Source organism: Petromyzon marinus, chromosome 16, assembly GCF_048934315.1.
Source record: "Petromyzon marinus isolate PM22_M1 ecotype Great Lakes invasive population chromosome 16, UKy_Petmar_22M1.pri1.0, whole genome shotgun sequence".
In the NCBI taxonomy this organism is placed as follows: Eukaryota; Metazoa; Chordata; class Hyperoartia; order Petromyzontiformes; family Petromyzontidae; genus Petromyzon; species Petromyzon marinus.
Genome location: NC_133682.1, coordinates 13,396,246 through 13,412,097, shown reverse-complemented (window position 1 = coordinate 13,412,097; position 15,852 = coordinate 13,396,246). Strand labels below are relative to the sequence as shown.

At 42.0% G+C, this 15,852-nt stretch overlaps 1 protein-coding gene across 1 annotated transcript in view; it reads right to left on the bottom strand.

The window, feature by feature from the left end:
* GLRB (glycine receptor beta) overlaps window positions 1-15,852 on the bottom strand; it is a 216,756-nt gene that overhangs the window by 130,887 nt on the left and 70,017 nt on the right. Inside the window, exon 5 of the mRNA XM_032955146.2 lies at window positions 9,898-9,965. Within this exon, the coding sequence (XP_032811037.2) occupies window positions 9,898-9,965 (68 nt within the window). The remainder of the gene's footprint in view (window positions 1-9,897; window positions 9,966-15,852) is intronic.

The following is a 15,852-nucleotide window of genomic DNA, read 5'->3' as shown; positions in this document are numbered from 1 at the left end:
TGCTTAACTGCCTCACTGAGAGAATGAACCATCGACCTCCGGATTGGAAGTTCGGCAGGCTAATCATTACACCATGGCAGTATCCCAAGAATAAGCATCCCCTACAGAAGAGTGACGATCAATGGCCTGCTTTGAGATGTAACCCCATGTTTATATTCCACTGGCCTATGTGTATATAAGGGCCAGTCTTTACTCCAGAGAGATTAAACAGTTGTTATTGAATGTATGTGAATTAAGCAATGTGCATTGAGCACAGATTTGTTCGTTTGCAAATGCACAAAAGACAGATTATTTTAAAATTTCCCATTTAAAACATAAGAAATACTGAACAATAGTATATTTACAGAAGGGTCTAGTAAACATATTACATCGAATACATGCATTCAATTGAGAGATGCCCAAATCCTAATTTTTTGTTAATTATTAATGCGGGGCTCACTGAGTGTCATGACTATTTTTAGGAGGGTTCTGCCAAGTTTTCCCCAGGAGAGGGTGATACACTGTGTGTAATCCTAGTAAAGTAAATTGCAGGTAATTTATCAGCATTAGGTTGTTTGGCCAATAATAGTTACAAGGTATGTGGTTTTTTTTTGCAATGGGAGGGATAATTCGGAGGAACACCAAGCAGAACAGATAGAGAGAGAACACGCAAACTGCACACAGAAAGGCAATCGAATCGGAATTCGAACCCAGGAGCTATTGCTTTGAGGCACAAGTGTTGCCACTGATTTAATTTACAGTACGATCTAATTAATGGGGTGAATTGTATCAACTACGCAAGCACTGTAGGGCTCACAGAACATAGGCATGGCTTGAAATGTCATTATGCTGCCCACTTGGTATGAGGAATGGAATGAGCGTAGACTTTTGTGCCAGGAACTTTTACTGAGGACCACTCAGAGCAACACGGTAAGAGGACATGGCACAAGTGATAGGTGGTGGGCCCCTTTTGCAGTGACTTGGAGCCAGTTCATAAAATAAATATAATTTGCTGGGAGAAGGAAAACCCAAAGCAGCAGCTCTGCTCCTCTGTAATTGTGTTTTTATGCCTCAGATGATGTGTGCCTTTTCTATTGTCACTTTATTTCCCTTCCACAAGCACAACAACTGAAGTTAAAAAGTGAGGTAGCATTACAGATGAACCATTTGCCATACTTTCATCTTCTGGTGACCTTGGGGTACTGCAGTTGAGTGTCTCATACTTAAGAGAGAGCTGTGTTAGAGGCACATCCTAACGAACTTTAAGCTATTTCTATCTTAGCAGGTAAGGCCCACTGAGCTATAAAGCTATTTTTCAGAAGCAACCTGGCCACAAATGATAGCTCAACGAAGTGGCTTATCATGTGGAAATATATAGCAGACAAATACTCTAAACGCATATTTCTAAATGTGGAGGAAAAGAAACCGGAGGACCCGGAGAAAAAAATCAAAGCGACCACAGGGAAAATATGCAAATTCCATACAGTATATAGAGGCGTCAGGGTTGAGATCGAACCCACGACCTCCTGTATACCAGGCAAGGTAGTTAATATATCGCCACCGTGGCCCCCTAATACATCCATCTGCATTGTCCCTTCTACTTTAAAAAGCATTGAGGGGGGCTAGTGTATGTTTGATTTTGTTGATCCAGTGGTGTATATTTCACTGCGGGAAAGAATCAATCTCACAAAGCATGACTAGCTGTCGGCTTCCCGTCAAGGGGTGTTCACCAGATAGTGCTCATGATACTTGATGATTAGTTTAACCTTACTTGGGATTGACCTCACAATTTTATAATTGACAGCCCATTGCTCTGGCATCTGAGCTGTATTTTGGCACCAGTGTAGTGCTGCAAAAGTAACAAAACGAGGTTTAAAGGTAGTCTTCCTGTAGGTGCAGAGAGGTTGTCATTCCTAATTGCCATACATGGAAGTGACTTTTGAAGAGAAAATTATCATTAAGGCTCGTCAAAAGTATATTTCTTCACCTTGTCTTTTGTTCGTAATCATAGCAATGAAAGTCTCAATGTGAAAGGACTACGCTTATATTATTCACAGTGAATAGACCATCATGTAACTTTGCACTTTATTTAGGCACAACCAAACAGCTCTAAATTTCGATTTGAAGCTTTCGTGACTGCAAGGATTCATCTTCTTTGGTTCTTTCGGTAAAGTCACGTAGAATGAGAATAAAATAATAAAATAACACAATATTATTATTTTATTCTCATTCTACGTGACTTTACCGAAAGAACCAAAGAACCAAAGAAGAAACATAATCACGCGGATCTGCTATTAATTACACTTGATTGAATGTTCATGAGCATAAATGAAAGGGGCATGCTCAAGACACGGTGGCCAACATTAAATGAGCAGGCCAGGTAATTGGTCATTGACAAATAAGGTCTGTTGCTGACGTATGTAATTTCTCACTCGGCCTATTCAGCATGCAGTAATTAAAGTGAATTAACCCTTTTGCATGAAACAATATTATTAACTTACTGCTGGAACGTGGTCTGTGTTTGTAAGAGCAAAGGCTCGTCCCCGTTTTCCCAACCCAGGTGTGGCGCGCTCAATTGTCATGCACAATTGCGACAGTCCCTTCTACACATTTGCAGGAGACCGTTTTGAAAGCAATGACACTCCCTGTAAGATTCGCCATTCTTGGCATTACGTGGGACAAATGCCTCTACTGGCTTATTCTCACATATGCTCCAAAGCTCATCTTCTTAACACTTCCAAACAAATTGGCAGTGAAAAGGGGGGAAATGAGGGCAGTGTTTTGTCAGAAATTGGCATAAACTGCCTTTTTGCACGCACACACACATACATGTATATATTTGGCCTGCAAACCTAGAACATCCTACAATAAATTTCCAAACATTTTAAGAAGATTGTCAATAGTACTGAGCAAAACGTGTTTTACATGTACATGCTCTCCTTCGCATTTCCTTTTCTTGGCAAGTTGAATCTAATTTCATTGTGAAACTCTACGTGAATATCACACAATAATTAAAACTGTAAAACAAGTAATTCGACACTTGTTTGTGATACCACTGCATGGATTTTTAAAATATATCCCAAAGTTTTGCTTGAATCTTACTTTCCATACCATCTTATTATTTGGGAACATATTGCAATAATCCACTAACCACCTGCAAACAAGCTGCTTTCATCTTTCCATCTCCTCAGCAAACCGTGTATCTGAAGTGTTCGGGTTCTGAGTTGCCATTGTTATTGACTGTCTGACATCATCCCTTGGTCTGCTCAGGCCCATTTGCCTCCGACATTAGGAAGCCACTGGAGTTATGCACTTTTAAATATTTATTGAAAACTAATATCTTGAGAACTACCTTTTGTGTTTAGTTTGTTGTCCTTCCCGTGCACCTCTGATTAGCATGGTTGGTTACGCAGGGTGCAAAATAATTTCAACATACATAGAGTACATTCAACTTTGGATGCTCTTTACTCCCTCTTTTTTTAGTTTCAGTTTCATTTATTTGGTATAGCCCTGTGAGCCATCCGGCCCTTGAATTGGGTGCAACCATAACAAACAAAAAGAAACATCTTAAAGTGATTACGCGTAAACAGGAAAAAACAGCAACGTCTTCCAGAAAACGCACCGTATATCAATGATGTGTGCAAAAATCCCAGTGGGATGCAAGTCAAACAATAACAATCATAAGACAATTTAGATAAACGTTATCAGTCTAACTCTGTACTACAACAAACAAATATGGTTAAACCAAAACGTTTTCGAAATCACCAAAATATAGCTATAAAAGCAATGTAACAGCGATCATAGGAACTTTGAAATTTTACAATAAACGATATACATAACATGTACTACCAAACTTTGCAGCCATAGTTGGCTGCATGAGTCACTCCATAACAGCAGGAGTATCAGTAGGAGTATCAAAACTTTGCAATGCACCTTTAAAGATCAGCACACTATAATCAAAACACAAGATCATACTTTGCAGCGGTCATCCGGAGTGAAACATGTGATTTCAGGCCACTGAATAGCAGTGGCAGCTAGGGTGTACAACTCCTCTAGAGCAGTTTTGAGTGAAGATCTCACAGGTAGTGATCCAAGTTGCAGTTTATTGGCGATAGCATTCCAGACCCTGGGGGCATCAATAGCAAAAGCCCTTCCTCCAGTATTTGTATGGCAATAAGGAATGTGAAGCTGGTAAATGAGCGAAGACCTTAGGTCACATTTGTTCTTCGAAACAGAGATGAGATCCAGCAGGTTGCCTTAAACACTCACACACAATAACAAAGTTAACATTGACACATTCATGGCTATAACTCTCCAGCACCCCCTCCCCAACTCTACCAAAGACAAAGCTGCACCGTATAGCCTTAACAGGAATTTGGGGCAAGTGCTGATAGCAAGCAGTACCGGTGGTCAGCATATCATACAAGGAGGTGGGTGGCTAGCACCACGCCCGTCCGCCTTTGTCTCCTAGTCGCGATGTTTACACACCGCACCAGGTACTCATCTGAACTGATCCTGGAGGCCCATGTATATTCGTCACCGATGTTGGCTGTGAGCCGGAATGTGTGCACATTACTACCACCACCACTTGGGGCACCACCAGTCAAAGCAAAATATCACGTAGCCACGTTCTCAAGACCCGACAGCCTTCTTACAGTGGTGCTTCATAAAAGCACGATTGGACACGTCTATAACAGCAAATAAAAACGTGCGACTGAAAATAAAGCGCCACTAAAAACTGACACGTGACTAAAGTCACGTGTATTTAATCAAACCAATATTTCAAATAATTGAAAACATAACTTTAAAAGTTGTTCTTAATTCGATTTCTTTTGTCCAGAAGAATGGCGTAAGAAAACACGTTGTGTACTTGTTTGTCGTCGTCTTCTCCCTCTGTGGCCTTCGCTGCCGTGAGGTTGTATTGTAGAGGTAACGACATCGCAAAGGCTAGCTAATGAGATTGAGCAAGGAGCGTGGCATCTTACACGCAATAAATCACGATTCGCACCGCCCTCCATCGTCCACAGACTCACAATGCAGCCGTCGTGAGATTGCTCTTGGCTAGAATATAATAACACAGAAGTGGATCACTCTATACTAACAAGTTATTTACCGCTGCAATATGAGTTCCATCGCCCATTGGTCAATACTATTGGTTATTACTCTGGATGTTGCGAATAAAAACAGCAATTCATTTTCTAGGATACCTCATTTTGGATTTTATTATTTTTACTTCGTTAGCCTAAGCAGTATGAATAAAATTGTGTAATTAGAAACGGTAATTTTGAAAGCTCTGCTGATTTTAAATGTCCTCTCTGGATATAACATACACGAGTGAATGATTTTTGTTATGCAGATATAAAATATATGTATATTAGATTTGGAAATATAGTGTCTGCAATTTAAACGATTTAGGATTCATACTAATTTATTCCACTAATAATACATCTGCATTATTAATGCCCCTCTATAACCACAGTGTTATATATTAATAAGCTGGCAATAACAATACTATAGCCCAGTGTTTCCAAACCTTTCCGAGCCTATGGACACCCAACGCTCACATCGCTTCGAAGGCCACGATGCACCAGAAACATTATTATTGTTCAGTTATAATTTGTTTAAGCTGCAGTTAATATATTTAAATTAATCTTGATTTGACGCTTTCGTGACTGCAGGAATCCATACTCTTTGGTTCTTTCGGTAAAGTCACGTAGGTAAAAATAATAAATCACGACCGTTTTGATCACAACACAAGCGGTCGTCCTCAGGCGGAAAAAAATCCAGCAGTGGAACTACTGAACCAGCGAGAGAGCTGTTACAACAAGGTTATATATTATTTGATCAGCTTACATTAGATGGCAATGGTGATGGGGCACCGAAGGTCACAATAGGTCACAATATACCACCTGATTTTGCCATTTTCAGCCAAACACATTCTGTTATCCAAGTGCATGTGTGATGGCAAGGGTATGTGTTTCATCTCCACCAAAAAAAATTGGGCCATTAAAACAATGCACTGGACACAGAAATACAATTTGAGGCTGTACCGTTACAGAAAATAAAGTTTCGGCACTGTTAAGAGAAAACCAGGCATACTTCTAGCTGAAAGAGATCTGTATTGACAGCTAGGGCTTCTTATTACATCCAGGCGGTGCTGCTGCTGCTGCAGGAACGATCGGAGGGTGACCCAACGGCATTGCCATCAACCCGGCTCCAGTCCAGCCAAGAGGAGCATTGCAGGTGTAGTGGGTCCAACTGAGTCGCAGACATTGTTCCTTTTAGAGGAAACACATTTATACTGGTAGGAACGAAGTTGTAAACTGAGTGTACCAGCCTGCAATAGATTAATGTGTCCGTCCGTCCGTCCCCTTTCAATACTTTAACTAAGTGAAATCTCGTGCTGTTGGGTGTAAAATCAGCAATAGACAGCGCAGAGACTTGTCCTACCAGCCCACCCTGCAGGGACCTGTTTTGTAACACATAACACAGAGGGCTAACTGCCCCTTTACCAGATACAGCCAATGCAGAGGAGTAACAGCTACGGAGGGTCGGACCCTCTCACTCGGGTCCGTGACCACGTGGTTGCCTCGTAGGACGTAGAGCCTCCAGCTTGTAGAATGCAGCGACCCTGGTCCCTCTTAGGGACACGCCTTACAGTGAGGGAACATTTTGTTTGATCCCCTGCTGATTTTGTACGTTTGCCCACTGACAAAGAAATTATCAGTCTATAATTTTAATGGTAGGTTTATTTGAACAGTGAGAGACAGAATAACAACAAAAACATCCAGAAAAACGCATGTCAAAAATGTTATAAATTGATTTGCATTTTAATGAGGGAAAGAAGTATATAGGAATAGGTTTTACCCTTTTAACTGGCACAAAAACTGACACCTTTATTCAAGGCATCATGTTTGCAATGACCACAACACAAGCAGTCAAAATGCAAACCAAAAAAGACAACTCTGATAATAATATGCACTGTCCTTGAATTTGATTGGTCCACACCCGAGACAGCTTTTCTTAGAGCCTAGTCTCCATTGGTGTTGGACCAGAAGACGCCAAAAGGCGTACAACTCAAAAACAGCGCACTATCAGAGTATTGAGGGCTCGGGGTGAGCATTAACATTATGAGACCTCCTTTTCCAGAAACAGTTTTGCTTGCCTTGAAACAACCAGTATATTCCTAAATAGTATATTCCTAAATCTTGTTTCTGGCAAAGGAGGTCTCATAATGTTAATGCTCACCCCGAGCCCTCAATACTCTGATAGTGCGCTGTTTTTGAGTTGTACGCCTTTTGGCGTCTTCTGGTCCAACACCAATGGAGACTAGGCTCTAAGAAAAGCTGTCTCGGGTGTGGACCAATCAAATTCAAGGACAATGCATATTATTATCAGAGTTGTCTTTTTTGTTTGCATTTTGACTGCTTGTGTTGTGGTCATTGCAAACATGATGCCTTGAATAAAGGTGTCAGTTTTTGTGCCAGTTAAAAGGGTAAAACCTATTCCTAAATCTTGTTTCTGGCAAAGGAGGTCTCATAATGTTAATGCTCACCCCGCGCCCTCAATACTCTGATAGTGCGCTGTTTTTGAGTTGTACGCCTTTTGGCGTCTTCTGGTCCAACACCAATGGAGACTAGGCTCTAAGAAAAGCTGTCTCGGGTGTGGACCAATCAAATTCAAGGACAGTGCATATTATTATCAGAGTTGTCTTTTTTGTTTGCATTTTGACTGCTTGTGTTGTGGTCATTGCAAACATGATGCCTTGAATAAAGGTGTCAGTTTTTGTGCCAGTTAAAAGGGTAAAACCTATTCCTAAATCTTGTTTCTGGCAAAGGAGGTCTCATAATGTTAATGCTCACCCCGAGCCCTCAATACTCTGATAGTGCGCTGTTTTTGAGTTGTACGCCTTTTGGCATCTTCTGGTCCAACACCAATGGAGACTAGGCTCTAAGAAAAGCTGTCTCGGGTGTGGACCAATCAAATTCAAGGACAGTGCATATTATTATCAGAGTTGTCTTTTTTGTTTGCATTTTGACTGCTTGTGTTGTGGTCATTGCAAACATGATGCCTTGAATAAAGGTGTCAGTTTTTGTGCCAGTTAAAAGGGTAAAACCTATTCCTAAATCTTGTTTCTGGCAAAAGGAGGTCTCGTAATGGAAAGAAGTATTTGACCCCTCTTCAAAACATGACTTAGTACTTGGTGGCAAAACCCTTGTTGGTAATCACAGAGGTCAGACGTTTCTTGCTGTTGGCCACCAGGTTTGCACGCATCTCAGGAGGGATTTTTCCCACTCCTCTTTGCAAATCTTCTCCAAGTCATTAAGGTTTTGAGGCTGACGTTTGGCAACTCGAACCTTCAGCTCCCTCCACATATTTTCTATGGGATTAAGGTCTGGAGACTGGCTAGGCCACTCCAGGACCTTAATGTGCTTCTTCTTGAGCCAGTCCTTTGTTGCTTTGGCCGTGTGTTTTGGGTCATTGTCATGCTGGAACACCCATCCACGACCCATTTTCAATGCCCTGGCTGAGGGAAGGAGGTTCTCACCTAAGATTTGACGGCATATGGCCCCGTCCATTGTCCCTTTGATGCGGTAAAGCTGTCCTGTCCCTTTAGCAGAAAAACACCCCAAAAGCATAATGTTTTCACCTCCATGTCTGACGGTGGGGATGGTGTTCTTGGGGTCATAGGCAGCATTCCTCCTCCTCCTCCAAACACGGCGAGTTGAGTTGATGCCAAAGAGCTCCATTTTGGTCTCATCTGACCACAACACTTTTACCCAGTTGTCCTTTGAATCATTCAGATGTTCATTGGCAAACTTTAGACGGGCATGTATACGTGCTTTCTTGAGCAGGGGAACCTTGCGGGTGCTGCAGGATTTCAGTCCTTCACGGCATAGTGTTACCAATTGTTTTCTTGGTGACTATGGTCCCAGCTGCCTTGAAATCATTGACAAAATCCTCCCGTGTAGTTCTGGGATGATTCCTCACCGTTCTCATGATCATTGCAACTCCACGAGGTGAGATCTTGCATGGAGCCCCAGGCCGAGAGAGATTGACAGTTATTTTGTGTTTCTTCCATTTGCAAATAATCGCACCAACTGTTGTCACCTTCTCACGAAGCTGCTTGGCAATGGTCTTGTAGCCCATTCCAGCCTTGTGTAGGTCTACAATCTTGTCCCTGACATCCTTGGAGAGCTCTTTGTTCTAGGCCATGGTGGAGAGTTTGGAATCTGTTTGATTGATTGCTTCTGTGGACAGGTGTCTTTTATATAGGTAACAAGCTGAGATTAGGAGTACTCCCTTTAAGAGTGTGCTCCTAATCTCAGCTCGTTACCTGTAATAAAGACACCTGGGAGCCAGAAATCTTTCTGATTGAGAGGGGGCCAAATACTTAATTCCCTCATTAAAATGCAAATCAAGTTATAACATTTTTGCCATGCGTTTTTCTGGATTTTGTTGTTGTTATTCTGTCTCTCACTGTTCAAATTAACCTACCATTAAAATTATAGACTGGTCATTTCTTTGTCAGTGGGCAAACGTACAAAATCAGCAGGGGATCAAATACTTTTTCCCTCACTGTATATCCCCCACGGGTTGGGGCCACTCCTTCCTTGGCCCCGCCCCCTTCTAGAGCCTTCCAGCTCCCTCTCAACACCATGCCCCGGGATGAACTCACAATTGTTAAATATAACGCGTCGATTAATAATACATCAAGGGAACGTATGCGACAAAGCTGATCATTACGAACACACTTGTAAAATATTAGCACCAATACGGAGGTCGTAATTCATAAAACAACGGTAGAGATTTTGAACATATATGCGATGAGTGTTGTTAGCGTGCATGTCGAAATGTTAAGCATAATGCACAATCAAGTGGATTCAAATTCAAATTGAAATGAAGTGGGAAACTCACCATTGTGGTTTCCTGGATGGACCCGAAGCTGTTAATGAAAATGTTCACTCGAACGTCCACAGGTGGACCTTGAAGATAAGGCACGGAAAAGCAAATCAAAATTGCATACCATGACTCGGAATCCTGATGCATCAGAAACAGTGAATGAGCAGTGGTTAACCAAACTACATCATAGCTGATGGGAGAGCACTAGTGCATCGACTTAAAATTCCCGAACGTTAGGAAATGTTGAGTCATTCCAATTCAATGGTGCCGGTCGTAATTAAAGTGCGTAATTCGAAAACTCACCACATTCATCACGACATATTTGAGGCTCTCTGGAGCTCTGTTTAGTTGATGCCCTTCTGCCAACAATGGTGCGAGCAAGCAATTGCAGGGCTTCGCCTTTTTCTTGTTTTCAATGTATTGAGATGGCCATTGCCTCTAGCCGCGCTCATTATCACTCAGCTCACGAGATCCTTGCACCTGCCAGAGGCTCTACATTGCACCACCATGTAACAACAACATAGAACTCTGTCCATTCTTTAATCAAATGAGACCCCAAGTCGTGATAATTCATCAAATCTCAAGAGGGGGAAATTGTTATTAACCACATGATGACAATTTGCATGTTTATCTGGATGTTAATTCCAATATGCTTGTGTATATCACCTACTAAAATGGTCATATGTAAAAAAAAAAACACTCGCCGCATTATGTAAGAAGCTGCCTGATGTTAGAATCCTAAATCAATTTCCAATCGTGGCATGCAGTTAAATATTACACGTAAATGTGTCGGGAGAATTTGTCAATAACGCTGTAGTATATTTAAAGACTACAATGTATGTTGGGCGTGTCATTAGCTTTATCCAACCAACATGCAAGCAACGTTTTATGACAGCAAGAGAGTGCTAGTGGCACTCAGCTTTTTAGAAGGCTCAGATGGAGTATTTTGTGTGTGCTACTGTTGTTGTCCTTCTTGTGTATTATGTTAGAGTGTTGGTCGTGTCACTTTGCCCACATTTAGAATCAACGTGTTTAGAGCAGTTGGCTGCTTATAAATGTCCACGTGATAAGCAATTTCGTTGACCAATCATTTGTGCCCAGGTCGCTTCTGAAAAAAGAGCTGTATCACTCAGTCGGCATTGCCCAGTAAAATATAACAAAAATACCTCAACTGGTTCCATACATTAAAGTTGTTGTGGCACTACTTGCCATGGGCATTATCTCATTGAGACACTCAGATACCTACATAGTTCAATTAATTTAACCAATTAATCAGTAATTAATCAATTGAGAAAAAAATCACCATCACGTGATTACGATTTTAGTATGAATAGTGTGCACATGACATAATGGGAGTGATGCCAGTTCCAGTGAATTCATGTAGAACTTCTGTTGTGCCATACGCAGCCAACTGTGCTAATCGGAGGTGTGGGGGGCGACTGAGTGGTAGATATTACGTGGTGGTTTTCTGGCAGGATGTGTACTAAGGTTTTTTTTTTTGGAGCTCGATGCACACTGTGTAATTTGGAGGATCACGCAGGGGGAAATTCGAGGACGAGTTCAGAGACCACCCGTGTGGGACAATTGCACCTTCACGCGTGTGCAACTATTACGCTGTCTTACTGCTGGGCCCCCATTGCATTCATCTTGCACGACACCTGCACACTGCCCTAAACTACTTGCGCGACCTTCTGAATGGAGGCAACTAGAACCGCGGTGTCACCGTGGATGTCGGTGTAGACAAATAATTAATAATTCCTTTTATCTCGTTATGTTGTGATGATATTTCACGAACATGGCCTTAAAGCAAAGCCACCTGCTCCTTTGTACTAGGAATATGTTCCCGATTTGCAGATTAATGTAAACAATGACTATTGGGCCTCAGTACATCAATTCAATTATATCATGTCCACACTCTTCCTACTAAAAGCGTCATCACATGATGCATATTTTTCAATTGATTAATTACTGATTAATTGATTAAACTCGTTAAACTATGGAGGTATCTGAGTGTCTTAAGCAGATCATGCCCATGCTCGGTAGTACCACAACAACTCTAATGTGGGGAACCGGTTGAGGTATTTTTATTTTATTTTACCAGGTAAGGCCCACTGAGCTATACGGCTCTTTTTAAGGCGCGACTTGGCCACAAATGATAGCTTATATTACGTCGAAATGTATAGCAGCCAAATACTCTAAAGCCATATTTATAAATGTGGAGGTAAACTGGGAGGAACCAGAGAAAAATCCACGCGACCGTGGAGAGAACATACAAACTCCAAATATATGGCAGGCGTTAGGGTCGAAATCGAACCCATGCAAGGTAGTTTTACATCTCGCCACAATGATGCCCCGGGTTAAACCACGTTGCCAGGCGGAAAAAACGTTTGCAGGCTCAGTCTGGTCTCCGATTAATTGCTAAAAATATCTTACAATTATGGTTTTATAATTTATTCACCACACTGTATGTTATGTTTACCATACTTCACCACACGGTTTGGTGAAGAGGGGCGTGTCTGAAAATCTACTCAGCTTTCCAGACTATCACTTTGGGCTTCTGATAATGCACTCTGTGTGCCTTGCCAAATAAATGCGGAGTTTCCACCACTCGGTCCAAACCACTAAATCATATAAGGATAGCTTCATGCACGTGCAAGCAGAGAGAGACTAATATTGTTTTCAATCTACACAAATTTGCTGGATATTCACGCCCAGACAGTGGTACTTAGATTGAAGTCTGTGACACTTCTCTGGGGCAAAATCCACGATGAATGTAATGCTATAGTGTCTTTCGTGAGTGCTGAGTCAGCTCCAAAAAGTCCGGCTGTTTAGTGAAGTAGGCTTTTGGCCGGACTTACAAGGGTGCCTGCGGAATAGGTTGACAGGCCCAATCTGGGCAGACAGAAGCAGAGGGTAATCCTGGCATGCCAACTAATCCCTCAGTGCTGTGTGGGATATTTATTGATGGTAAAGTTGAAGAATCACTTAGTTTCTCATTTGTCACTTGGTCGGAATGTACAATCTCTTTTTTGTTGCTGTTTTGCTGTCATGGTGTGGTAGGTGAATCCATTGCCTCTTTTACTACAGTGAGTGGTATCTAATAGAGATACACCATAAATCAGAGTTTCTAATGGTTCCATAGTACTTGATTCCACTGCGCATTCGCCTGATATGACCAACCCTGTCAAAGGAAATTCATGTTTTTTCTCTCTCTCTCTCACAGTGCTTTAGCATCTACTGTATAGCATTGTTTGAAAAAGTGCAATGCAACGGCAGGAAATGTTAGTGTGTCCCCACACTAAATTGTGCAATGTGGATCTCTATTAGTGGCGCTGAAATTGGGTGGAAATCCTGCCTTCCTGTGGCAGAGATCACAATGTGTACAGCAGAGCCGCCGCTCATTTTCCGACTGGTAAAGGTGCAGCCATGATATCTTCTGCTGCTGAAAGGGGCCTCCATTGGACGCAGGGTATTTTGTCGACAAATATGCTGATGATGCATCTTGGAAGAGATGGGAGTACCCACATTTTCCCCACCGCACATGCGACCTGCCGATTAACGTATTGCAGGCATAGCCATTTAAACTGCTGAGTGGAGAAGAGGCTGGAGGAGGGGGTGAGTTGGGAAACTTACTCATTCTTTCAAATCCCTCTTAATGAGATCGGACATTTGACCTCTGGATTATGAATCCATTGTGCTTACCTTACACCGCAACAGAATTCCTGCGAGAAGCACTCTTCCACAATGTAGGAATAACATCCATATGCCCCTTGAATTGTTTTCAATGGACCATAGGTTGGGTGTTCATATACAGTGAGGGAAAAAAGTATTTGATCCCCTGCTGATTTTGTACGTTTGCCCACGGACAAAGAAATGATCAGTCTATAATTTTAATGGTAGGTTTATTTGAACAGTGAGAGACAGAATAACAACAAAATAATCCAGAAAAACGCAAAATGTTATATATTGATATGCATTTTAATGAGGGAAATAAGTATTTGACCCCTCTGCAAAACATGACTTAGTACTTGGTGGCAAAACCCTTGTTGGCAATCACAGAGGTCAGACGTTTCTTGTAGTTGGCCACCAGGTTTGCACACATCTCAGGAGGGATTGTCCCACTCCTCTTTGCAGATCTTCTCCAAGTCATTAAGGTTTCGAGGCTGACGTTTGGCAACTCGAACCTTCAGCTCCCTCCACAGATTTTCTATGAGATTAAGGTCTGGAGACTGGCTAGGCCACTCCAGGACCTTAATGTGCTTCTTCTTGAGCCACTCCTTTGTTGCCTTGGCCGTGTGTTTTGGGTCATTGTCATGCTGGAATACCCATCCACGACCCATTTTCAATGCCCTGGCTGAGGGAAGGAGGTTCTCACCCAAGATTTGACGGTACATGGCCCCGTCCATCGTCCCTTTAATGCAGTGAAGTTGTCCTGTCCCCTTAGCAGAAAAACACCCCCAAAGCATACTGTTTCCACCTCCATGTTTGACGGTGGGGATGGTGTTCTTGGGGTCATAGGCAGCATTCCTCCTCCTCAAAACACGGCGAGTTGAGTTGATGCCAAAGAGCTCCATTTTGGTCTCATCTGACCACAACACTTTCACCCAGTTGTCCACTGAATCATTCAGATGTCCATTGGCAAACTTCAGACGGGCATGTATATGTGCTTTCTTGAGCAGGGGGACCTTGCGGGCGCTGCAGGATTTCAGTCCTTGACGGCGTAGTGTGTTACCAATTGTTTTCTTGGTGACTATGGTCCCAGCTGCCTTGTGATAATTGACAAGATCCTCCCGTGTAGTTCTGGGCTCATTCCTCACCGTTCTCATGATCATTGCAAATCCACGAGGTGAGATCTTGCATGGAGCCCCAGGCCGAGGGAGATTGACAGTTCTTTTGTATTTCTTCCATTTGCGAAGAATCGCACCAACTGTTGTCACATTATCACCAAGCTGTTTGGCAATGGACTTGTAGCCCATTCCAGCCTTGTGTAGGTCTACAATCTTGTCCCTGACATCCTTGGAGAGCTCTTTGGTCTTGGCCATGATGGAGAGTTTGGAATCTGATTGATTGATGCTTCTGTGGTAACTAGCTGAGATTAGGAGCACTCCATTTGAGAGTGTGCTCCTCATCTCAGCTCGTTACCTGTAAAAAAGACACCTGGGAGCCAGAAATCTTTCTGATTGAGAGGGGGTCAAATACTTATCTCCCTCATTAAAATGCAAATAAATTTATAACATTTTTGACATGCGTTTTTCTGGATTTTGTTGTTGTTATTCTGTCTCTCACTGTTCAAATAAACCTAGCATTAAAATTATAGACTGAGCATTTGTTTGTCAGTGGGCAAACGTACAAAATCAGCGGGGATCAAATACTTTTTTCCCTCACTGTATATATAAAACATTAAATGCGGAATTAGTCGTGCGTATATATTAATTTTGTTGGACAACTACACAAATAAATTCAAAGTTAGCATATTGCACACAATTGAAGCGGCACTTTAGCTACACGTTTTTGGAGAAAAATACCATTTTGTATGGATTTCCTGCACATCAAATCAAGTGTAGTAATTATTCTGCCCTATCCGAATGAATATCTCCGAGGTTGAGAAACTTTCAGAAACCCTCCCTAAAGGGTTGACTATGGCAGCGCTGTAAAAGTAACGTCACCACTGCTTAGGCACCGTGCATTGCTTATTCTCGGTTTCGAGATAATGCATCAGATGGATGTGTGCAGGCTGTCTGGGTTAGGTTCATCATTTACTGCAGTATTTAAAAACCCCAGCGAATATGCCATTCCACAATTCACTTTTACATGCCTTCTATAGTTCAAAAATCAAATGCGAATTGATAAGTATTAATGGATATAGTACATATGAGTAAATATGCCAAAGTGTACCCTGGCAAGGTCTCAAATTTTAATTATTCCGTCAAAATCGAATTTACGGATAAGTTTAGTGTAATTTCAAAACAA